Genomic DNA, 26207 nt, shown 5'->3' with positions numbered 1-26207 from the left:
TTCGAAGAATTTATAGTTTTGTTTTAACGTTTACTTGAAAGCATTTGGATAATTACACACTCGGATGATGGTGTATCAAAAAGGGTCTTTGTTAACCTTTCCATCATGCCGCATACAGTCGAAGTGACGCTCGGGATGTGTTTTAGCAGCGTCATGCCCTGGCATCCCACAGTGCTCGGTTTCTTTCCGACCAGTCGTGCACTCCTTACGCCAGGCTGCTGCACTGAGGAGGGCGACCCGATGCTGAAAAGAGTTAAATAAAAATAACATTGCTGCAAATTGATTTAATGAACTTAGCACATAGATATTGTTATTTGTGTTATCTGATGTGTGCTGTGTTCTGGTAGTGTGGTGATAGCAGACCTGAGTGAGTTCCTAAGCAGAGAGAAATTAAAAAAGCAAAAAGATTGGCTGCATCATCCAGCCCAGCCACTTCTAGTACAGAAACATGCTTTGTCTGGACAAGTTTTACTGACCCCAATCTCTGGCTTCTCTCTCTTGCCTGGGGATGTTTTTGTAGCATAGCTGTTCCTCCTCTTTCCCCTAGTAGTGCATTTTTGGTGTCAGTCTTCCTTCTCCTCCTCCTTGGCACTTGAGAGATTTCTGAGAAGACTGTCAGTTGTTATTTCTTTTTGCTGCCAAGGGAAGGAGGTGAAGGAAGGCAGTGTTTTGGAGACAGGGAAAGGGAGAGATGGCAGGATGGGAAGAAGTGTGAACGCTGCACCTTGATCTGATATTTCTGGACTCCCTGTGCTAAAATAACCTCTTTCTGCTAGCAGACAAATACCGATATACCCAGCATTTGCCAAGAGCTCCTCCCCAAACTCCTGTGTGAACGGTGCACTGATGAACTTGTACTTTTGCTAAAAGGACATTGTTCTTTGTTTAAGATAAGCTCCTTGTCACTGCAAGGGCAGCTCTGCTCTGTATATAAACCATGGCTTGCTTTTTTTTTTCCTTAATGCCAGGTTGTATCAGTCTGAAATGCAAATTGGCTGCTGCTTTTGTTTCTTATTATTTAAACTGAGAGATGTCTCAAACAGTGTATCTAGGACAGTGAAAAGTAAATCAGCAAGCCAGTTTTATTTGTAACTCAAGGACATAATTTAAACCCTCCTCCCAATTTAATCTTGTATTTCTCTCATCTAAAACCATACAGTACATGAATGGAAGTCAGTTGCTCACAAATCCATTGCTGCGCAGTCTTTTACATAAACGAAGTCATAAGGATAAGCAAATGCCTTCCTTCTAATTAGCAGTGTGTTTTGTGGCTCCATACATTCCAAAATGTAATAGACAGCTACAGTGACTAAAATAATCCTGGAGAAAAAACTCATATGCCATGAAGATAGGGGTGGGAGGGCAAGGAGGCAGGAAAATCTGTTGTCTGTGTTCTTGGAAGCCTTTTCTATCTCCATTTGGATACTGTCAGCTTCTTTTACACAAACATTACAACATCTAAGGGGAATTAGAAATACTTACCCATGACCACAATGTCAGATCTTAGGTTTGTCAGGAGAAAGCAATGCAAAAGCAGGATCTTGGACCTGCTGCTTTCATTTTGGTCTTAGCATACTGATAAATGCCTCCTAATGCTGGAAAGAGGTAAGGCTGTCTGTCTAGGTGGAATACAGGAAATTTAAAAATCTTACCTCATAGACTTGAGATGTTTTTTTGACCTGTAAAAGTGCTGTGTAAGACCTAAGTAACAGTTATTGTCTTTTGTGATGTCTCTGAAGTTACACAACAGCTTCCTTTTTATACCAGTCTTCTATGAAATGGCTAGGGACCACACAGGACCGAGACAAAATTGAGATACTACTGGTCAAATGGCTTTTCACTGAGATGACATTTGTCAAATTGAGCCTTTTTAACTTCAGCAAGGTTTTGTGTAAATGCACCTTATCCCAGCATCCGTGGAAATAGGAAAAGCAACGCTTTTCACTGGTAAGTTTTCATAGGTTTCCATCCCAACCTTTTTGCACTGTTCTGTGCCGTGCCCAGTGCTGTGACCGTGCTGTAATCTGCACAGGGCTAAACAAGTTGGGAGCCCATGAGCTCGGGAGCCTGCATGGCCACACCGCTGTACTTGTATTGCGAGGAGTTGGCAGCGTAGATACAGCCTGCTCGTATCCAAAACATCTACAGAGCTGATGTGGTTGCAGGGCTTGACCAGGCTTCAGCCCCTTTCAAGTGGGAATGTATGTTGTAACCCTTATGCTTCCATCTAACCCTTTTCCAAATCAAGGCAGACTAAAATCCAGTTTATCAGAAAAAGCCTTTACCCCAAGGCCAGACAGCTATAGGGCAGGAACAACAGCCAGTCGCGTGGCAATTTTTTTTCCCGTTGCTAAGTGGAATGTAATCCATGTTGCCAAAGTTGTGATTTTGGGAAATGAAAACAAATGAACTGTCATACAGCTGCACGGTCTCCTTGAGGTGCAGATCTGCTGGCTGGACACAAACCAATGCAGTTGTTTTGCTGTGCAAAAGTATGTACTGGTTCCTAACACACCTTGGCCCAGTATATGGGTGAGAAAGATGTATGAAAGAGCCAGTACTTTGAAAGTGATCTTGGTGAACCAGAAATGAACTGTCAATATTTAATGGTGAAGATAATTAACTATTGAAACAACTTACCTAGGGGATGTGTCTGGACCATTATGATCGGAAATCTTTGAGTCTAGATTGGAGGCCTTTCAAAAGAAGGTGTTTTGGCTGAACTCCTAGTCCTTGGGCTTCGTACAGGAACACAAAATGTCCAGGCTTGTGCTGGACATGAAGTCAGACCAGCTCAAGGATGAGCAGTTTCTATATGCTGCTCCTCTTGCGACGTTCTACCTCTGCTCTCTGGGCTGCCACACTGCGTTGTTTTTGCAATACCGCACCTCACAGAAAGGTCCTGGCAGGGCGTGGTGGCTTCCCCATGGCGCATGCACCGGTGCCCACCATGCAGCCAGTGCGCTGACTGGTCAGCCTCCCACTGTGCATAGGTAGCTCCCTTGCAGTTACCAGTTGACTGTAGTGATCCCTTCTGACCCCTGGTACCTCGGGAACCCCACAGAGAGAGGACAACAAATGGAATGTTTTCATGCCATCCTCCCAGAGGGAGATGGGTGTCCCCAGAGGGAGATGGGTGTCCCCAGCAGCACAAGTGGCGGTGGGGAAAGAAGCTTGTGATGAGCCCGGTCCATTTGTCAGGAGCCTTCCCGTGTCTCTTGGCCAGTGTCAGCAGAAGTCACTCTTCTTTAAAAAGTGTTAGGAATGCACCAGTGGCAACTCTGCTGACAGCGAGCAGCTGTTCTGGTGATGCCCTCCAGAGATGTGGCTCCTGCAATCTGAGCTGCTCCTTTTTTCCACACACAAGTAATTTCCCAAAATATTTATCATAGTTTTGATCTTTGCCTGAAACTGAATTTTCTTTTGTATGGATGGAATAAAATTGCTCTGGATTTGGAAAGACTGAGACTTTTCACTCACCAGACGAGGTGTCCACATGTAAAATGGTGACATGTTTTTCCCTTCAGTTTGGTTAGAGACGAAAGACATTGTTAAAAATTTATATATAAAAGTCTTATTTAAATATTACTTCCATACAGTGGGAGTAACATGCCCATATGAACGTAGTTACAAAGTGCAGTATTTTAATGAACTTGAATAGATTGTAAATTGACAACTTCTAGCAATATAAAAATACCCTGCATTTGTATCTTGAAATATCATGAAATGGGATTAAAGCTGAATTTTTAACCTTTATTTTCCTACTTTTTTTCCCCTTTTAAAAAAATGTGTCATTGCCTGGTTTTAACATTGCAGCAATAGTTTGTGGCACAAAAATAACTATATGCTAACTGAAAGTTGGAGTGACTCATGGCCGGCTTCAGAACTTTCTTTACCACGGTTTGCCTTCAGGACACTCTCACCGTAACAGTGCTAGCAGCAGCCCCGGCAGGCTCCCGGGCAGTGCAGAACAAGGCCAGAGCTATTGGTTCTCATCACACACAGAGGGCTGTTGCAGTGGAAAACTTGAGCTGCTGATATTTCCATAGAGATCGGCCTAGGTCCATGGTAGTGCTTCTCAAGGACTTACGTCTTCAATTTTCTTAGCCATTTTCTGCAACTCTCAGCAAAAATATCCATGCTCTAAATTCAGAAAGGTCACTGTCCTCAACCACAAATTTAATTAACAGCTTTCCCCTTCTACTGACTTTTTTGGTCTCTTTAGTTAATTTTAACCCAGCGTCCCACATTGGGAGCCTTTAGTTTCCATTTGAAGGACTAGATGTGTACACGAGTGGCCCCAGGGAAATGAAGCTCAGTAAGCGATCACCAGTGGGAGCCAGCGGTATACACGGCATTACACCATGGAAAGCTTCCGATGTCCTGTTGCAGACAAAATGTCTACAAAAACAATACTACTCCTTTCCTAAATTCCTGTGTTTTACAGATGTGAAACTCAGTTTCTACAGGGGAAGCCAGGCTGTTTTTGGGGGGCTCACAGTGCTCTGTCTTTTTGCTGCTGCTGCTAATTTTTGTGAGCACCGTAGAATACAGTAGAAAATTGAAACTGTGTGAAAGATCAACAAATCAGTGTAGAATGTCACGCAGCAACATCTGTTAAACTTTGGCTCTATCTCATATCCTCCTGACCCCTCCTTTCCAGCCACAAGTCTCCTGTTTTGTGAGAGCTTAGAGTGATAGGGACTTGGAGGAGGGGGGAAAATGTCTGGCTGTTTCTCAGTGGTCTGAAGGGCTTGCAAAAGTACTATCTGGAATGAAAATTTCATGTTTGTGTGTTTCTATATTTTTAGTTATGAAACAAATGGGACTTTGCTGAATGAATTAATTGTATTGTGCTGTAAAAGTCTGTCTTGAGAGCCATTATATACGGGAGCTTACAAAGCCTGCAGAGAGAAATTAAAGCGGCTTCCCTTTCTAATTAGGGCTTTCAGGAAATCGTTGATTACAGAATCAAATAGGGTTGCTCAGAGACACTTGTCTGATATTACTTCTGATAAATGAAATTTTTACCTAATAATAATTTTACTAGTGACACTGGAAGCAGCTGCACTCTAATGGTGAGCCTGCCTTCAATAAAACTTTCCCCTTTCCTTCCTACCTTGTCCAAACAGTTACAGCTAGTGAAACATTACTTCCAAATTGTATATCCCAGTAAAAAATTTAAAACATGAAGAAATGAGTGATGTAGTAGATAGTATGTTCTTAATGGGATGGTCTTTGTCTGGACCAGGTTAATGGTATAGGCTTGTTCTTGTGTTGTGTTTAGAAAAAGTCAAAACAAAACCTTGACCTGGTATGTAGAAATGTTTTTCCTTTTTTTTTTTTTGTTTTGTTACAGGGTCAGCATATTTCACTAGCTCCCATTCAAAAGCTAGAGGAAGCTTTGTATGAGTATCAGCCTCTGCAAGAGGAGACATATGGACCACAAGTTCCAGAGCTTGAAATGCTGGGAAGGCTGGGGTAAGTAACACAGCAAGTTTTAATTCCCATTTCATGGCATTATAGCTAGGACTGTTACCATCTTCAGTTTGCCAGCACGTAGGGTTTTTTTCTTTTCCTTTCTCCTTTTTTTTAAGGATCTTAACGAAATATTAGACTTCCTGCCCAACCAACATTTTGTTTGGGTGGATAAGCTGAAATTTTTGGTCCTCTAGCCTTTATAGATCTATTGAGAGCTGGACTGGATTGCATTAGTGTTTTTAAGGTTGTCCTTGGCAGTCGTAGTGAAGTAGCTGTTCATTTTCAGTTGCACAGTATTAAAAAATAAATAAATAAAAATCTGGGGCTTAATTTACCCAGCTGTAAGCCAGTAAAAATATTAAAGTTGGGCTGTTTGCCATGGAAAAGGGTAGATTTACTTGTCGACTGCTGTCTACAGTCAAACTGCATTTGTGAGAAATGAAGCACAGAGCTTAACTTTGTCAAAAAATATAATACAGGGCTGGTCCGGCAGCTTGGCGGCATCGTGGTGTGCAGCCATGTTTGGAAGGGAGTTTAGGAGCCTGCTGTGCCTGGGTAATGGAGGCTGGGAAGTCGAAAAGTGCCGTGTCTGCTCTGCGGAGATGTTTGTAGCTGAAATGCCACCTGAAAATGTGTAGCTACTGGGATAGTGAGTGTCGCCCAACTCATTGGCCTAACTCTCAAGGTCACCAGCACTTAGAATGGCTGGAAAATTACGTGGCAGAGTGAATGTGCAGACTGGCAAGGCAAGAAAGTTTAAAAAAAATAACAGTTTACGTTTGACTGTGCAATATGGGAAAACTGAAGCCACAAAGTACTGAACAAAGCTGAGACTCTTCAGTATGCAGTTTTAGAGACCACTGAAATCCAAACAGGAACCCCATCTAGTTCACTGGCACAGGAGAAATTGTATCTCATCCAAAAAATGATAGAGGTAGATAGACTTTTTCAAGCAAATAAGCAACCTCATGGTGCTTCAGAAAATTCAAGGCTGCCTGGAATTGAGTTTGTCTCCATTTTTATTGTTTCTGTGTCCTCCTGATGCCTGTAATTTTTATTATCTGATATGAAGCTTCTGAGACCAAATATTAATTAGCAGTTTACACTTGGGCAGAGCCAGACTCAGCCTTCACCACCTGTTTGGATGGAGCACAGCTGTGAGGGACCTCCAGTGCAAGGGGAGCTTTGAGGCCCTCTCAGCCCTAAGCCTCATCACAAGTGAAAATGCTCGGGGTGGAGAAAAAAATGTAACTTGTGTAGGGAGTTGCTGTCCCTTCACATGTGGCCATGTAAGGTGAGTGCTGGTGTCCAGATCGGGCAGGAACCCTGTGCTGTCCGTGTCCATTCCATCTAACAGTCTGTGACACTGGTTTGAAGGCAGCCCAACACCTCGCAAAACAAAATCCTTTAAATACTGCGATTGCGTTGCAATGTCTGTGTGCGAGCATATTTGGAGGAGGGTTTGCAAACAACCGTTACAGTCTTTTCTTGGAGATGTATTGACGCACGCATCATTTTACTCCTCCAAGCATGAACAGCCAGGGTTGTTTGGCTTGGCTCTGGAGGTGCTGAAGGAGTTAAGAGGAGCAGGGGTGCTGGGTGGCTGTGGTAGCAAGGGGAGGTGCGTGGGTGGGTCGGTGGTGCCCACCAGAAGAGTTCTGCTGAGTCCTTAGGCTGTTTGCAATTCCAAAACAAATATATTGATGCCGTGGGTTTCCAGCCAGTGCAACTCTAACCCTATTCCATGGGGTGTCTGAAATACCTTAAACCATGTAAGGCTATTGGTTTATATATATTTATGTTTCTGTGTTTATATGAACTCATGCGCATTTCCTGTTGATGATGAATGCTTAACTAATGTGCCTCCCTCCCTGCTTTGGGTTTTTGCAGGCAGCTGCATACAGCTGCCTGGGTGAGGCAGAAGAGCTGGGCACAAAGTTAGCCACTCCTGCTAACTTTCTAGTTTCTTCTTCATTTGGAATTGTACAATGACAGGTTAATCTCAAAAATTTTTTTGTTTCTCCCTCTTTTCATGTTATTGTTAATAATTCTGTAGTCTGGGTATTTATTGCTGCTAAATAGTTCCCTCAAATGTGCAGGCTGTTATCTTCTGAGTTTCTGGAGCCAGAATTATTGCAAAGACACTGCCGACCTGGAGACTTTGAATTCACTTCTGGTAGTATAATTGATTGACTTTTTTTTTTTTAAAAGATACAGTTTATTGTCTTCAAAACAGTAGAATGGGCTTTTTGAATGTTCCCATCTTAATCTCTTACCTTCTGCAAGACTCAGTGTAGGTTTCGGCATCAGTGTTGGTTTTTTTCTCCTAGTAAACTGCTGCAATGGAGACAGCTGGCAAGAGGTTTCTAACAAAGAGCAAGAAAAAGGGTAAATCCTTAAGGGATCATTTAGAAAATTTGTTAGGCATCTTTTATAATTAAAAAAAATAATTGCTTTTTAAGATGACTTGTAGTGTTTTCTCATTAGGCTTTACAAAAAACTTTGCATGCCGTCCAATAAACTTGATTCTGCCTCCTCCCACTGCTCCCCTGTATGGATTTTGCGTGTTTTGCAAAAAAGGAAATTTATGTTCAAACTGTTTTTAGAAATTTATTTTCAGTTTCTCTTGGGGCTGTAAATGTTTTTTTTTTTTTCCTGTGTACTGCAGAAAAGCATTAACATCCTTATGAAGCATTTTTTGCTATTGTGCTGGAAGTCTGAGAAAAATGAAGAAATAGGTTTGTCCCCGTCCGTGTCCCCCCCCCCCCCAACACACACAAATGATTGATATAATGTGTAGGGGTTTGTGTCCTTCAGGACAATTTTTTTTTAATGGAGGAAAATTTTGTGGAAGTAATGAAATATAGGCAATAATCCTGAATTACATGGCTTTGTGGGAGCAGCATGTATTACACTAACTTGTAGACAGTATTTTACCTTCTGGCAGGGGGAGTGAAGCTTTCTCAGAGCCAGCCTCTGGTAGAGGTGCCCTTGACGGCATGTCTGTGGGGCTCCTGCAAGGAAGTGTGTGGATGATAGTCCCATGAACACACATTGAACATGCCAGGGATGGTTTGATCTGGGTCACTTTGGGTGTTGAGCCTGTGAGGCCAGCTCACGTCTGTCTCAGCTGTCAAACTGAAATGTGACTTGGAAGGGAGAAGGGGAGAAGACGTCTAAAAGCATCTCCCAGGCCTGTGGTGTTGTCCTTGGAGAAAAGTGAGGCTTGGACCGCAGTAACGTACCCATCGTGGAGGCAGGCTCTATAGTAGCCTGCCGCTCCATGATGACTAGTAGTCCTGGGTGTATGTGACTTGGTCACTACAAATTACTGACGTGTTCAGTGACGTGCATTGGGAAATTGCGGGTTTCTGGGTGGAGTTGAAGGCAACCTGGTGATGGGAGTCACGTTTAGAGAGCCTTGTCTTATCAAAGGCCCTACTAGCGCTTCTGTGGTCACCAGAAATGGTTAGTTGGTGTAAAGTGGGGAGTGTCATCTTTTGGTTCAAATCAGTCCAAATCTGTTGAACTGCTGAAGTCATTGCAAGGCTTTCGGAGAGAGGAGGTGGGTGGTTGAGAGAGTGAGCATGAATGCCTGGATGCTCGGGCACTCACTGCCGTTACTTTACTTTGAGGTTTTCTTAGAGGGGTAAAAAAGGCTTGTTGTCATCTTTTTTTTTTTTTTTTTTTTGCTCTTTCTTCTCTTCTGATATTTTAGCTGAGCACACTGAATTTGTGTGGTTGGAGGTCTGGATATGTTTTTTTTACTGCAAAACAAAAGGAATGAAAAATATAGCACACTGGCATGCTGAGTAGTGAAAGACCAAAACAGGATTGGGATGGAAATTAGTCTGTTGTTTTAAAAATGTATGTTTGTTATGTAGTTTTGATAAAAGAAAAACAAACAAACAAACAAAACCAACAAAACCAAAGCAAAAAAAAGCCCATGAGGATCAAATGATTTTTGTTTGAGGTCCTGAAAAACGTAAAGACATTCTTGGCATTAATTTTCAGTGTGTATGGCTAGCAGGAGCAGCCACGCAGCATTCTCACACCAAGTATTTACAGTTGTGGAAGAGCCCTACACAAGCTACTTAAAACCTGACTATAAATCGAAAATCTGCTTATGTGATGAACATTTTGGCTAAAGATGTGCGAACCTCATGTCTCAAAGTTTAGAAACAGCCTGTTGTAATCCGAAGTGGGTCGTACTCTTAATACAGCGCCAGTCCTGTTCTTGCCATTCTCACAAAATAGAGGTAATTTAGAAGTAAGATTAAAAATTTCTGTTTGCATGCCACTTAAAATTTCTCTGCCTTAACAGAGAACTTTTGTGCAGACCTTGTAATCAAGTCAAGCCTGGGCTGCTTAAAATAAAATTGTGATTGCCTACTTTGTTGGGACAGATGTATCCCAAATATATACGTGCATATTAAAAAATCGAGTTTGCTCCAAAAACTTTTGCTTTTCTTTAGGGAAAAAATGTGTCTTCCCTTTGATCTATCTGCTTGTTTTCATGTACAGCCACGTTGTTAGGAGCACTCCAGTTAATCAGTATTTTGCTTAAATATGATGCAAAAATAAAGGGCAGTGGTGAATACTAATCTAATGAGGATAGGTAATAGACTTTGATAATTTAAAAGTTAAATCTAAGCAAAATGTCATTTTTAGGAGTTGAGGGTAAGTACTGAAGAAAAATCAGCGTGCTGGGGAAGTCTGTACGTACAGCGAACATGGTTTAGCCCACTGTGGTTTTATAACAAACAACTGGATTGATTCATTGCTGTTTTTTCTCCTAGTGTAGGGTAGGACAGTTCAGTCATTTTAAATTTTGAATTAAGATGAGGAGGTTGGTTTTCATATCTGCTAGAGCTTTGTTAGTGTTTAATTTTTAACCTTCATTTCAAGTGGAAAAATTCTGCATATTTCTTTGTTGTACAGTGTTGTAGTGTAATTTGAAACACATGTAGAGTTCTGGCACTTAATCTAGAAATGACTCGTGTAACTTCTTTGCTGTCAAGTCACAGTGATTTTTTTTTTTTTTTTTTTAATTTTTAAGTGAGGCAATAGTAAGGATGCTCTCCAAACTACCCTTAAACCATAGTTGATCTGGTCTTTGGCCGGCTTAGTTTTTGCTAAAACCCTGTCAGTGTCTGTTCTGGGTTCAAGACAGAGAATTGATTTTGAATGGGTGACAGGACTGCTGGGCTTTAAAAGTTGTAGCAGGTGATTTTTCACATCTGCTCTCTTTGTCATTGGGGTATGCAGATATTTTTTGAATCTTGGAAAGGAGAAAAGCCGGAAATGAAGGGCTTATTTGATCTGCTTTGGCCCATTGATTTTGAACACTGAATTCATTCTGCTCCTTTGAATAGAATATGGTTTCTCAATAAGCTCAGTAGTCAGAGTCAAAAGATTGAGTAAGAGCAAGGAAAACTTGTCTTGCTTTGCAGAGCGTGTAGAGGGCTGCACTCCTTCTTGCAGGAATTCTCTTGGCTACCAAGGCATATGGTCTGAATTTCCCAGTGTCTGCCGTTGCAGGGCCTGATCCTCAGTAGGAAGATTTCTGTCAACTGCAATGCATTTTGAATCAGGCACCTACTGAATGAGAATTGGCAGGTGAGAAGTGATTATTTCTTTAAAGACACACTTACATTTGCATACAGGCTTTTAAAGTGAAGTATTTTTTTCTTCATTTTATCACGAATAATTGAAAACCTGTGAATGGCAATAGAAGTACTAGGTGGGTACACTTTTTTGGAGTAGTGAATATGGCCAGGTGTGCTGTCTTATTCAAGAGAGGATGGAACAAGGAAACAGAACCGTGTGTAATCCATCTTAATTTGGTTTGATGCAGAAACTGACTTGTATTGCTTTAGGGTACTACAGTAATCCTACAGGTCATTGTAGGATTTTGGAAGGATGCAAATTTAATACAGAGGAGGTAGATTAGCACCAGTTTTCCAGCTGAATGGAAATCAAGGAAAGGACTACAGCCTTTTCTAAGTCTGAAATCTTACTGTTTTAAGAAATCAGCTTTCTGGCAAAAAAGGTCTATGAACATTTCAAACGACACCCTGTAGTATATGGCGTTTTGCATGCAGCTCTTCTGTCAAGGTCATTAGCAATTGAATATATTAAAAGTGGACTGCTTATGAAAGGGAGAGTTTTGCTTCCTGCCCGCCCACCTGTGGGTATAGTGTGGGTTCTGTAACTGTAAAAGGTCTCAGGAGGGTTATAAAAGCACAGAATATGGAAAATATATAAAGAAACAAAGAAGGAAGCCTGCATACACCATGTTTCTTACATGTAAAGTTGGCTGTAGTCGTATATGTACCACTAAATTAACCTCAAAAGCTGGCCATGACAGCAGAATGTCCATAGTAATTGTTTTTGTTGGCGTTTGGCTTCAAAATTAACTCATCGATCTAACATGAGTCTCTGTACTCAGAATACTGGTCTGGTAATGTTTTTTTACTTTTTCATGCAATCATGGAAAAAATATGTTTCTGCTCGAAGCAGTTGTCAAACAAGCTTCTTTCATCGACAATCAGACACAGGGCAGCTGAGTAAGGCTGTTTAGTCTAGAATAAATACTCAAGAGATTACAAGGTCGCTGTAGGAAATGTAATTATACCATTTATTCCAGAATAGTCTTTTTGTAGTGTGGGCTTGTAGAATAGTAAATCATGCATTTATTAAAATATGTATAATATGAAGAAAAAAAAATCAGAGTCTTAACATAGGGAACGGAGAATTGTCTGGCAAACGTACTACAGGATTAATCAGTAAAATTTAAATTTTTTTCAAAAACAGGATGGTAATATTGGCTTTATTATTGAAAATTGGTAGGAAAAAAACCCTGAACCATCTCTGCAGGTGTAGAGGCAATGCTGCTAAGTAGGCAGCTCAAACGGTGTCAAGCAAAGCTGTCTGCTGATGGATTATAATGTGACAGGAGGCATCCAGCAACTGTGTGGGCCAAATGCCCTATTTTCTGCACTCTTTTGTGTCTCGCCAAATCAAAGCTTTGTTACTACCAGCCACTTAAAAAATATCTGATTGTCTGTGATAGCTCTTATCCGTTATTGAAAGTGTTTCTTGGCTTTCATCCTCCCCTTCGTCCCCTGCGTTGATATAACTATTGATGTATGGTTCTCCTGTGACTTTATATGTCCGCAGACTTTACTCCTTAGCTGTCCTCCATCAGCTTAGAAAAATGTATTTTTGTAGAAGTTAAGTTTTAGATCTGTTGCTTCTCTGGAATTATGTGGTAAGTTTGAGGTCAGTACTTTTCGTGCTCAGTGTTTTCTTTTCCTTTGCTTTCTTTTTTTTTCCCCTTCCGTGCTTCTGCACTCCATTGTATTGCCCTTTTTGAGTCTTTCTATGACTCTTCAGCCAGAGGTATAATTGCATTGGGAATTGGGAAGAGAAACCATACATTTTACACATGAAAGAGTGATCTTTCCTGCTTATCTCTCACTTCAGCAGTAGAAGGCCCTCAGTGTCCTTATCTTTTGTAGTTCTTCCTGGGACAGAGCCTCAGAATGCTTTAAGTCCAGCATTAGACTACAGAGGCAGGAACACCTTAGCGATGAGGAGCTAAGTCTGTGCGATAATGGTCATGGGGAGAATGTGGGAGCTCATTGAGGACCACTGCTGAGAGGAAGAGCTTCTCTTCTTGATTGACACCTGAGCATCACTCATGCTCAAGTACAAAACTTGGCTGTAAGGATTGGCCGAGAGATGTCATGTCAAGGAGTTGCTCTGGGGCAGCCTAGGCAAACACTGTCATGGTTTTCTGAAGGGTCTGTTTGGATGGACTAATCTTTTAAGTTATTTATTTAGCCTCAGATATAGTTGAAGTAGAAAGTTGAGGAGCATCCTGTTTTCAATTTGCTCTTTAAAGCATTTGTAAAAATCCATCGGAATAAAAATGCAAGAAGGAAGTCTGAAAAGAGGAAGAGAGTGGCTTCCTAGACCCTTCAACACTGTTGTTTCAAGAAGGGGGAGTTATGTATAATGAAAATATTTAGACTGGGTGGCACAGCCAGCAAAATAAACCCCTAAAGAGGAAAATAAAGAATCTTGATGACTATGACCCTGACAAACATAATGATAAAAGGACCCTTCCAAATGAAAATTGTTTGTTCAGGTATCAAATAGCTGAAAAGGTGAATTACAAGTTTCCTGAAATGGCAGAGGGAAGCTTTATGCGGCTTATCAAGCTGTTGCTTGTGGTTCTTTAACCCCCTTCAGAGAGCTTTGTTGCAGCTTTGTTCTTGATGACTAGTATTTCTCACAGTGATTAGGAGTCAATGATGTTTAAAGCTTCTCTGAAGAGTGCTAAGTGGTAGGAGTGAGGGATCTCTTCCTGGAGGAGCATGCCATGTGCCAAAGTCCATAATTCCATTCATAAATTTGATCCTATGTATGTAACTGATCTCACACCTGATGTGATGGATGGCAAGATGTTTAAGGGTTGGGCTGGTAGCCTCTGTTTTCTTATTTTGATAATGACCCTGAGGTACCCCAGATTAGATCACACGAGAGGAACTTTTTGGAAAAGAGGAATTGGAGAACTTTCCTTAGAGTTAATGGTATCTGATCATATGAGTTCATGTCATTCTCTTCTAGTTTCCTTTAAAAAAAAAAATCATCTGAGTCTTACCCACCCACCAGAATTGGAGTTTGTGGCTCCTTCCATTCCAGCAGTTTGTGCATCTGTTCACTGATTGCAGTCCCACTTCATGGAGTGGCAGAGATTTTAGAGGCAACTAAGACCCTAGCTGCTGCATGAAGAAGAGTTGTTGGATACCACTCCGAGAGTGGTTGGAGTGAATGGAGAGGGACACTAAAAGTGCCTTGACTGACAAAAAAGGCTGCCTGGTAAACTTATAACTTATTAGCCACCAGAGAAGCTGCATGGGAGTGAGACACCTCATACATGTCCTAACTGCCTGAGAAAAGCTTCAGTCAGAGCTTGCAAGCACCCGCAAGACCAAGCCGTGGGAAGCTGGGCTGCATTATAGTTCTGGTGCTTATGGCAATACTTTAAAAGAAAGGAGAGGAAAACTGAAGCTCTTTTGATGTTGGAAATTGGAAGACGTCCAAGGACAGGTAAAAGGTTATTAGCTCAGGCGTGTTTTGTAGTTAGAGACTTGTGTAAGTTGGGTCAAGGGGGCAAAACGGGAACCCAAGCCTCTTAACAACTAACACACAAAACCCCCAAAAGCACAGCTGTTCTTCAGTTTGTGTGTTCCAGACACCTTTGATTCATCATGAACACTAATGACACGAGGTGCTTTTAATATCTCTTAAATGCCAGGATGGGGGTATAATCAATGAGTTGTCCACATACTAATGATTTATCAACATCTAATACTTTCATTTCACATCAGCCTCGGTATCAAATGAGTGGGATGTTACACGGTTGCTTGACACGCACAATAAGGTCGCTGGCAATGCTGAAGCTGGCTTGCAGTGCCGTCCGTACCTCAGCCAGTACGCCCTGCGGCAGGGCCAGTAAACCTGTCCGTATACACTTGCAGAGCATGGGGCAGCACTCGCTTGAGCTGAGAAAGGCAGGTCTGGCCTCTGAATGGACAGTGGTCTTGGGAAGATTGGTGGCACTAAACGTACAGCTACAGAAGTGATTATTAATTCAGCATTTTTAAAAATGCCCTTCCCCCCCCCACCCCCATTGGGTTAGGACATAATGTGTTTTGTATCATGCTTTATGACTTTGACTTTTTTTGAGTGGGGCTGCGTACAGGGGGTTGAGGAAAGTACCTGCAATTAAGTTGGTTGGCTGGAAATTATATATACACATTTAGGAACTGATTTTCATGGCTTTGGTTTTAAAGCCTTGCTCACAGTTTGTTGAAAACTGTTCTAGGTAAACAAGTGTGTGGTGCCAGGCTTCCAGAAAGAATTGAGTTGTTCACTTTTCTCTCTTCCAAATTGGGGTGTTTGAGTTAGGCCACATGTCTAATAACAAAATAGGGGTTTGAATGTAATCAGACTTCACAGACGAGGTATTGCTCAGGCTTGAAGGTAACGCCACCATATTTTTGTTTCTTTACCTAACTGGTATTAAATGTAAAAACATAAATCCTTTTCAGTGGGAGAGGAGAAGGGGAGATGGTTTTCATTTGGCACAATTTCCTGTGAGACGTAGTTCTAAACAAGGCCCATATTTACACAAGACAACACAGTTTTACATGTACTAGTATATCCAGCACATTTTAAAATTGTTTAGCCAGTCCCGGGTATTAAATGCCTTCACAATAAATGTGTTTAATAAAAGTAGATGAAGTTTGAAATAATTTTTGAATAATTTTACAGTAGAAACACCAGTTAAATCAACCCCATTGCAGTAATAAATGTCACAAAAACAATTAATTATACTTGCTTGCCACTGCAAAATCAATTGTGTAACTGTTCTTCTAAAACTGACTTTTACATTACTAAATCCTAAACACTACACTTCTGTAACTTGTCAGAATCAGGTTTTGGTTAATAGATATTTTCAGTGATGTAATGGGAACTTCTGGCATGGAGTCAGAGTATAATGGACTGTGATTAATGTTTTAATAAGCACTTTTCTTCTACTTATGATGCAGCAGTGAAATGGTTTCCTGCTTAGATTGATAGAACAGCAGGTGTGCATACATACTTTTTTCTTTAAGTAAGAATAAGTTTTTCGGTTCTTCTGCTTGGAAATATTTAACGTTTTTCCTTGAGTCAAATGCTGCCGATTTGGAGTTTTCAGTTTGTTTGTTTTAAATCCAGCTATTGCTGATATTTGTCACTTGGAAGTAGAGGGTGCCATGGAAACATTTTCAGTGCTTAAAATAATTGCTTTGCAAAAGAGGAAACTCATTAGTTTAAAAAATAGAATTGATATATTTGATGTTTTCTTCAGTGAAAGGTTTTGTTTAAAAATAGTGTTAGAGTAATTCAAAAGTGTGCGAGAACAAAGTACGGTGTTGAAAATATTAGCGGGTTGGATTTATTATTTAAGTTGATGTAATACACTTGCTACATGCTTGGTTGCTTTCGTACTGGAAGCGGTTGTGTTTTTCTCTATTTTAAATATTTATATATAAAAAAAGGTCTATTTTAATCGCTCTTTTTAATGACCTATCAATCTAGATTTGTTGTAGGGATAAGTTTTTTGCTTCGGGATCTGGTCAGCTGCTGCCCTGATGGAGGGGTGGTGTTTCTTCTAAGGTGCTGCTAAGGTGAGCACATTCTCTATGCTCTTAATGCCCTACTAATATCAGGTAGTGGTTGCTCACTTGCTCTCGGCTATTCCTCTGCGTAACTGCAGAGCACGAGGACTACATTGTGTTGAAAACGAAGTAGTCATTCTTTCCTTCTGCTCTGTCCTTGTAGGCTGGAGAGTAGCAATGCATACATCTGTGAGGAGGAGAAGAGGGCAAACCCTGTAAAAAGAGGAGGTCTCATATCTTGGCTATTGCTGGCATTAGCCCACCAGGCATGTGTCCGGGCACCTCTGTGCTGTCATTACAAAAAGTCAGGTGAGCCTTTCTGGAAGGGTAGGAAAGGTGCTGTGGTCCTGGCTCCAATGCATGTACTTTTCTGTCTTCTCTGGAGTCTGTTGACATTAATAGAGATTCAAGGTAACAGGTAGTTTCTCGATCTTTTTGTTCTTTCCCTTAAACCTGGGAATCTTACTGACTCCTCTGTTCTCGGGAGTATCGACCCGTGCTTTAATTTTTCCATCAACTTTGGAAAAAATGTAGATATCTGCATACTTGTGTTTTTAATATTTATTGAGAATTTCGCAAACACCATCTTTACCATGGTTTTTATGCCAACTCTCTGTACTGGGGTAGGTTCTGCCTTACACAAGTAACCTTCTCTATGCATTTTCTTTATTTGCTACCGCTGCATTTGTCTAGTTCTCCCTTAAAAAGATGCGGAAGGTGAGTTCTGGCTGCTATCTTTATTTCCTGACTCTCTTCCAGAATTCATGAGGAAATACTCATGAATAAAGCAAAAAAAAAACCCCAAACAACACTACACCTCTTCTCCCCTTCCTGTCGTTAGAAGGTTTCCTCTTTCCTCCTCCTCTTTTCACATTTAGGCCCTGATGGATTGGGCAGACTTCTTGCTCTGTGGTCATTGATTCTGTTAATTGTCAAAAGGTATTCCAGAAATGAGAGAAGAGAGGAGGTCTGCACTCTGAGGCCATCTCAAAACTTGGAAGCAGAAAGGCTCTGCTGTTCCAGATTCTCTTCAGCACACAGTTAATTTTGGAACAAAAAGCCCCACAGATACTGAGTCTGCAAACAATCTGAAATATGGAAAAAAATATTTTTTTTCCTTATTCCATGATGTAGGTGCATCCTGCTTTTTTTTTCCACCAGAAGAGAAGTAAGTATTGTTGGGAAGGTGTGAGAACAATAGCCGAGTTTGCTTTCAGGAGCCTGCTGTGAATGTGTGGTACTCTGCCTCGAGGAGTCTAGGCCATAGGATTTTCCTTCTTGATCTTTTGGCTTTTGACTAAGAGCAGTTACTGAAGTAACTGTTTTTGTGAGACTGCTCTGTTGTTCTTGCTTACCCAGAAGTGATCTGCAGACTTCTTAGGTCTACTGAACTAACTCAATTTATCCAGCCCTTAAATCTGCTCGGAAAAACGTGGTCTAGCAGAAGGACATATAAAACTGGTGTTCAATTCTGCAAGCACCTGAGCAATCAATAGTGTTGGAACAGCTGGTACTGACCTTGGAGATGACCGCAGTTCAGCACAACTACCCTCCTCACCTTTTTCATGAGGTCTCGCAACTAATGCCGCCAGGCTCCTTCCCTGCCTTCTCCTAAGACCTGTAGAAAGTTCACGTGTTCCCCAACTGGGCTTTGGGTCTAGGGTCAAAACATTATTCTGAAAAATTCCCATTGAACTTGCTGGGGTGCTGAGGGCAGCAAGTTTGAAAATAAATAAAAGCTCAACGTGGGTCCAGCTCTGCTCACGGCCCTGGCAGAGGGGATTTGTAGTGGCTTCGGTGCAAACAGAATCAGGCCTACAGAAGTGCCTTTAATGTTCCTACCCTTGGGCAGTATGTGTGGATCCTACTCTCTTTTGCAACAAAGTGGACGAACTGTGTGTGCTCACAGGCACTTTCATATAATTGAGGAGAGTGCTCCACATGGCTCAGGGATGTTTGCAAATGGAGCAAAGGAATGCGGCTATCTGTATGACTGAGAGTGCAGCAGCGAAGCAGTGTGCTAGTGCTGCGGGCTGTTGGTCAGGGCAGTAGCTTGGCTGAGTTAGTAGGTATTTGGCTTTACTGGGAGCTACTGGCTGCTAGTTGACTTCTCTGTATTTCAAACAGAAATGCTGAAAAAATGTCTGGAGCGATCTGCTAAGATCAGCAGCCCATATGTACTACAGTAGCAGGTTTTACAGGCTGTCTGCCCTGAGAATTTAAGATGAGAAAAGAACAATAATGTCTTTTCTTTTAATGCTATTTTTATCCTCTTAGAAAAATACTTTGTGAATGGGGATAGCAAATCCATGAGGTTTCAATACTCGTGTGGGTCTGTTCCACGCCTTCCTCATGCACGTGCACACCTCTTGTTTTGGTGGTAGTGGAGCAGTAATGGAGTTTAGCGTAAGTGTAAGCATCTGCCCAGTAGCCCTGCGGAGGGATGACAGGTAAGGACAGCAGGGCTCCAGTCTAGACCTCCAGAGAGGGAGCTGGTTTCCCCACTACGTTGCTGTCTTTGGGTGAGCTTGTGAAGGCTAGTACGGTCAGATTTCTGACATCTATGGTGGTTATACATCTAAGCTCCTTATGGGCCTGTCCTTTGATATTTCTTTTGTTTGGTTGGGTTTTTTCTTCTCTCCCCCCCACCCCCCCACCCAGTGCTTTGGTTCATTTTCTGCAAAATGGGATTATCTGTTTAGAAATATCAATGTTAGGCACTGGGAAGTACTTGCTACTTAGAGAGGACCACAAGCTGGACGGGCTGGGCGGAGGTGACAATACAGGCTACTGGTGTTTTCAAAAAATAGTGCATCCTCTATTTTAGGCTACTTTGAAGGATGGTTATTTGCAACAAATCCCAGAGTTTTTGTTGACTCATGACTTAGATTTCGGTTTTATTCAGCATTTTTTTGCCCTTTCTGAGGGCTCCAGCAGCTGAAACAGCATCGTCTTGCCACACGGCAATTTCAGCTGACTCTGGTGTTTGAAATGGCAGCACTGCTAAATGTTTGTGACTTGTTTTTAGAACATTTCAGCTGCCAGTTTCCTTAAGAAAGCAAAAACAATATGAAAAGCAAGAAATACAAATAAAGGAGAGGCTTTAAAATACTTCTGATATAAAAAAAAAAAAAACAAAACAGAAGAGGCTCAAAGGTGTGCTAAATTTAGCAAAATTTCTAGGAAAAAGGCATTGAAATAAGCATGTGTGCTTCTTGAGTCGCTTCACATCCTTTCCTCCCCCCTTTTCTCCAACCCACGCATAAACTTATTTATTACATTTTCTCTTAATGAGCTGTTTCCAAAAATTTTGCTTTTCCTCTGGTAAAAGGTTTGGGTGCTCCCAGAGGAATAGCTGCCACATGGTGGGGGTAAGTGTAGCGGGGAAAGAGAGCTCCCAAAATTCTCTACTTTCTTGCAAAGTTTTGAAGAAACTGCAGTGATACTACCATTAATTCTTCCAAGAAGAGGATAGGACTTGGGGCATCAAGAATAGCTCTGTGCAGCCAGAAAAGCTGTAACTTCTGCTGGAATGATTTTATTGATACGTATGTCCTCTGTGTGTGTGCGCGCATGTGCATATATGCTTATATCATTATACATCATTTTACATTTACAATGTAATAACTCCTTTTTGTTATTGCTGTCGTATTATTAGGTGTTTCTGTAGGCATGTCAATGCATTGATTGTTTCAGCAACTCCAGCTGAAGATAGGTGTTTTGCCCCAGAAGAGAGAAGCTAATGCTCAGAGAACTTCCTGCAGAAAAGCAGGTTGAATACTGAATAGACAAAGGTAACATTTACTAGAGCAACTAATTGAATGAAGAGTCTGTGTTGCTAGTTTTAATGAACTGTAGGCTCCGAATTGGTTAAAAACACATACTAGCATAGGATAATCAGACTAGAGAAGGAAAGGTGTTGGAAACACGGTGTTAGTATAAAAGGACATATCGGCTCATGGGACAGTGTGTGCTGTTTGGAAGGGTGCTTGTAGAGCTGCAGAGCAGGAGACCATCCACGCAGAGAGATGGATCAGATCTGATCCTATCACAGATTCCTCTACAGCCTTTGTTAAATCAGGTAGACTAAAGTCCTCAAAGGCAGTTAAGCACAAAAATACCTTTGGAGTTTGGCTTCAGTCCATATATAAATCCTTCTTTTTTTTTTCCCTCCCTGTTCCCCTGCTTGATATTACTTTGTGTATGTATCTACCTCCTTAGCTACAGGAGTAACCAGAGCTCACGTTTTGTAAGTTGGCCACCATTATCTCTGTGTTGTTTCCAGTATTAACTAATTTATGTAGTGCTGTGTCTTCTGTGACCTGTGTTCTTTGCTCCTAGCTGCATGACCTTTGCTATTAAGCTGTCTCTAGCTGGAAGAAATCCGTATAAGTAAGTGCTACAGATTAGCCTGAATAATTTATCTATTTTCCCAGCCCCCTCAGATTTTTTGACAGCTGCGCATTTTACAAGGAGTGACTTTTATATTTTCTTTTAAATCATAGATGAAAGTTGTTGACTATCACTGGGATAAAATGAGATCCCTGCAGGGAAAATACCTCATCGGATGATGAATCCCCATTTACACTTATTTCTTGAGATCTATCAGTGTAAATTGTGCTTAAATATATTTTGGTGTAGCTCTTATGAAATTAATTTTAATGTGGTACTTTAAGAAAAAAAAATTACTGCCTGGTTTTTGTTACAAACCTAAAGGTAAGCTTGATCTTTCCTTTTCATTGAGGTGAGTCACTGAGACATGTGTTAGTTCTTGGGGTAAGAGATTTGAGAGCAGTGTTGGTTAAACAAATTCATAGGTCAGTGTGGAATATATTCACAGCAGTGCATTAAACGGACAGAGCATATAATGGGAGCTTTTGCAGTCTAGTGGGATTAAGGATAATAACTCCCATGCAAAAAGATAACTAAATCAGGAAGATGACCCATAGCATTCCTGTGGAAATCTTACCAAAATACCTTTTTCTTTAAAAAAATTGAATGTACTTTTTGTACAAAAAGTGAGGAATTTGCATTGATACAGCTTTAACCTGTGTAAAAAGTTATAGGGAAACTGCGTAAAACCTACCCTCGTGGTAAAGTGTGCATGGGGGCTACGTTTGAGAGGGCTTCTAGGGCAGCTTGGACTTGTGTGTGCTGCAGTGCGTGCTGGAATAGCACAGAGGTGCTCTGGGAAGAGCCGGCTCTGCTTCTGCTGTGGTATTTGCTTTTCTGTGGCTCCAGCTGATAGAACCTTTGTAGTACAAGAATTTCTTAGTCACAAAGGGCATCTCATTAGCCCATAGTAGATTTATGTGCCAAAATATTATTTAAGTCTTTGAAAACCTCCTTAACGCATGTGTGGCAGATAATGCAATACTTCCATGTAGCTACTTTAAAGTCAGCTTACTAGAGTGCTTGTCTTGCTGATGGGAGGAATCAATATGGTCCTTTGCTCTCTTCCCTTAAATCACATCAGCAACCTGTCAGATGTGATGCACTGTGCTTGACCAGCTCACTAGAAATTATTAGCTTTATTTTAGTTAGTAAAGACATTTCATTTGACCAACCCCTCTTTCTCACCAGAATGTCAGAGTGCCTTTGGTGGGCAGAATATAGCTCTTTACTTCAGAATAGATCCATGCCCAAATAAAAGTGACTTTTTCTTCTGCGATATGCTTTTCTGTGCTGCTCGGGGATGTAAAAACTGAGAAGCGTAGGCCTGCAGACACTCTGACGTTGTCTCTCAATTATGCATCCAGTGAGTGCTCCCTGTTCCTGGCTGCTCTCCGGGAGAGCTGGAGTACTGCTCCGGTTGCTTTTAACGGTCGATTACAAGGAAATGCATTTCCACAGAGGAGTTTTTTTCAACACCTGCGTTACTCACTGTGCTGCTATGTATTCATTTACGTTTTAACTGAAGAACTGCATTAAGCACATTGTATGTGCTATCTGTTTCTGCTCTGCTGCCTCTAATTAGGAGTTTTATACACTGATGTACAACAAACACAAACATTAAATTGGGGCTAATGGGAAATGAGTTTGAACTTGAGTTATAGTGATCATAAAATGTGATGAGATCTGGCACTTGGTTTAATGATGCCAAAGAGTGGCATGACCTGTAATCTAATGACATCACATTGTATGGTGTCGCATAAGGCAGTAATATTTTATGTAGTCTTAAAAAAAGAAAAAAGCTTCGTTATAACATTCAGTGCATGTTTGTGCACAAACGTGCATATACCTGTTTATGGCTGGATGTTAAAGCAGTGGCCCACACTGTTTCTTAAATTTCTTGTTACAACAAGGAGTTTTTATGTCTTAATAATATGAGAAATTAAGCAGTCAAGAGCACAAAGCAGGAAAATTACCTTCTTTAATTTTCTACAGATGTTTATGATGATTGAAGGGTAAAGGAGTTTCATAATGAAATAGCAAATTGCATGAAAAGTTAAACTTCAGTACAAAGATACACACTGTATTTCAATATTCTAGGGGAGTGTATCATGTACTAATATAATAATCACTCACCTCTTGTCTTGCAGCTTTTTAACTTAATGTAGCCATGGAACTTCCCTTTAAAGCACAGTAATTTCTTTAAAACCCCTTTGATCTGTCAAGTAGGTGTAGAAGCTTGTGTCAGACACAAAGAAGATAGCAGATTTGGCTCTGACAGATGATACAAATACAGTGCAGTTAATTGACTTTGCCAGGGGAGAAAATTCTTCCTCCCAATTATGTCAAATGCCAGACAACTTTTCAGTGGTGGGGAGGGAAACATGCCTAAACGACAATAATGACAGTGCTTTTCTAGTAGGTGCTTCTTTGCTTTATTTTTAATCTTACTTTTAATTATTTATTTATTTAACATTTCAGGGATAAAAATACCAAATCAGCTGGCTCAATTGCATTTTTGTTTTGGGATTCTCAGGCCTAATAAATCTGTTGCCCTTCTGTGGTCCTCTAGGATTTTCTGCCTATTTTGTGAAGTCAGGAACTTGCAGGAGACTCTGTGAGACAATGAAGTTGTAGATTTTATTTTTCTGCCAGTTTTAGCTGTTCTGCTTCTTTGACTTCATATTGGTATAACTTAAACCCTCTCAAAGTCAACAGGTTTCTGTCACATTCTAAGTTTTTAGTATTTGGAAGGCAAAGGAGAAAGACCTGGGCTTTTTACTTTGTTCCTTAATCCCTGGTAAGGACTATAGCCTGTCTCATATATGAAGCGCTGCAGTTTTGTGTTCCAGCACCACATGATACTTTTACAGAAATTTCCTGTCAGTGGAGGAGCAGCCAGCAAGGCTGTCATGGTAGGGGTTATTGTTTTGAGGAATAAAACTCCATTTTCTCCACTCTGATCTTTTCCTCCCTCAGCTCAGGTTTTGTTTTTAGTTCCTGGGTATTTCAGCTGCAGCTCATGATAAGTATTGTTGCCAAGAAATGATAAAGACAACAAAAAAATGATTGTTGTAGGCAACTTTTTATTCTGTATCACCTGCTTCTGAGATTGGGATGCATGACAGAGCACAGTGGTGGGCAGTACATGCACATGCATGTTTGTGTATGCGCACGTTTACACAATCACTCAGCATGTCCAACGGGGTATCTGTACTATGATTAAAAGGGTCTAGGGCTCTATGATATATCCAAGTTCATCTGTAGTGAGACTGGGTAAGCAGACTGCACTCCCTCTCTCCGGTAAGTACTGCAGGTTGTCGCATGTTGCAGCAGAACGAAGATAAAACTATTCTGGGAGTGAGTTCTTACAGGCTAGGAAGACCTGCCTGGCTGGCAAACGTTAAGTTTCTGTCCACTGGATGGGTTTCTCTCCCACTGGATGAGCCCTTTAAGTCATCAAGGCTGAGCATGGTTGCTGTTAATTAAGGGCGCAAGGGTGATCAGCATTTTTTGGGGAAAAAAAAAAAGAACAAAAGAAATCATAACTTAGTCTTCAGGGGTTTTTCACAGTGAAGGTAGAATCTGTTTCCGCTGTCCTTTTCTTTTGTAGCACAACTCTACTATACATAGCCGGCCTTTTGGGTCTTTCTGTTCAGTAACTCTTACGTTTTTTTCAAGAGTATGTGGTAAATCTGACAGTGTTTATATTCTATGTGATTGGGGTAATTTCTTGCTGTTGTTTGCTTTACAAAAGTGCCTAGGAACACATAATGCAGTCCATTGTACTAGACGCTGTACAGTGATTTAGAGGTAGTGGAGGAACAGTCCATGCCTCAAACTGCCTAGAAGTGGAGGATGCCATCTTTAAAAGAAAAAAATTAAGTAACACGCAACAGTAACAAAGTAGCTCCCTCTTATTTCTCCTGTGCTTGGCTCTCTTCTTGCTAAATGCGGCAATACTATCAAAACTTCTCATTCTTTTGGCTTCCCCCTGTCAGTGTAACTGTTCCAGACCTTTCAGCGGTAAAGAACTCCATTCCGTTTGTGGATTCCAACTTTTTACTCATCCTTGCATCTGGTTTTGTTACCTTAAAACCCAGATATTTTCAGATTGACACAATATCAATAACAGTTGCATTTGGTTAAATTTGAGGTTAGTTTACATGAGTCAATGATGAAATTTCATGTGACACTCTCTTGGACATCAGGCATTCATTATCTTTAAAATAATTTTTGAGAGACTTTATTCAGCCACTAAATGTACTTTTATTAAAACAAGCCCTTAGTAGGCATAATTTAGATTTCGAATTGTGTTAAGTTTGTTTTTTCACATTTCTTGGAATGTGCTTTCAGTTTAGCTAAACAACATTCTGTTTAGGGCATAAGTTTAAGAATTATTTTTGTAGTTCTGGCAGCAAATGCTGTAACTTTACAATTATGCCATAAGCATTCAATGTTCTTCCATCATAAACTGGCCATAATCCCAGTTCTGGAATACAGTTGCTCTCATCTCTTCAAGTGAAGGTGCAATGTTGTCCACAGATTTCGTAAAAACGTCCATAATTTGGGTTAGTTACATACTAAAGCAGTTCAAAAAGAAAAGGATGTCTTTCCCTCTGAAGTCATAAATGATTTTTGAACTTTTCTTAACGGAAATTCACTTTTAAGAATGAGTTAAGCCAGCAGGTACTGTTCAGAAACAGACTTGATTCTTGCATATGTTAAAATATTGCTCTCACTTAACCATCTTAATTTAAAAATGGGAAGTAGTTAAACCAATACAATCTAGTGACGTTAGCATACCTGATGCGTGTTGTAGATTTCAGAGCAAACCAGGACCTAGTGGTATACCCCAGGGGTTAATATTGGGACCAGTACTGCTTAGCCTCTTCATTACTGCCTGGCTGATGGGAAAGAGTGCACCCTCAGCCAGTTTGCAGGCGATATAGAGTTCAGGGGAGCAGCTTATGCACCAGATGGTTGTACTGCCCTTCAAAGGGACCTTGACAGGCTGGAGAAATGGTCCGACAGCAATCTCATGAAGTTCAACAAAGAGAAATGCCGAGTCCTGCATCTGGGGAGGAATAACCCTGC

At 40.9% G+C, this 26207-nt stretch overlaps 1 protein-coding gene across 7 annotated transcripts in view; it reads left to right on the top strand.

Moving 5' to 3' along the window:
* Positions 1-26207, top strand: part of MNAT1 (MNAT1 component of CDK activating kinase) — a 125653-nt gene that overhangs the window by 81218 nt on the left and 18228 nt on the right. For 6 of the 7 annotated variants that reach the window (XM_064460987.1, XM_064460989.1, XM_064460991.1 and 3 more), the window contains 2 exons: positions 5360-5481; positions 16882-17027. In XM_064460987.1, coding sequence (XP_064317057.1) covers positions 5360-5481; positions 16882-17027 — 268 coding nt within the window. The remainder of the gene's footprint in view (positions 1-5359; positions 5482-16881; positions 17028-26207) is intronic. The other variant, XM_064460990.1, reaches the window with a different exon arrangement.

The sequence above is a fragment of the Phalacrocorax carbo genome, chromosome 9, assembly GCF_963921805.1.
Source record: "Phalacrocorax carbo chromosome 9, bPhaCar2.1, whole genome shotgun sequence".
Taxonomy (NCBI): Eukaryota; Metazoa; Chordata; class Aves; order Suliformes; family Phalacrocoracidae; genus Phalacrocorax; species Phalacrocorax carbo.
Note: the sequence above shows the minus strand (reverse complement) of the source record. Positions and strands in the feature narration are given on the sequence as shown.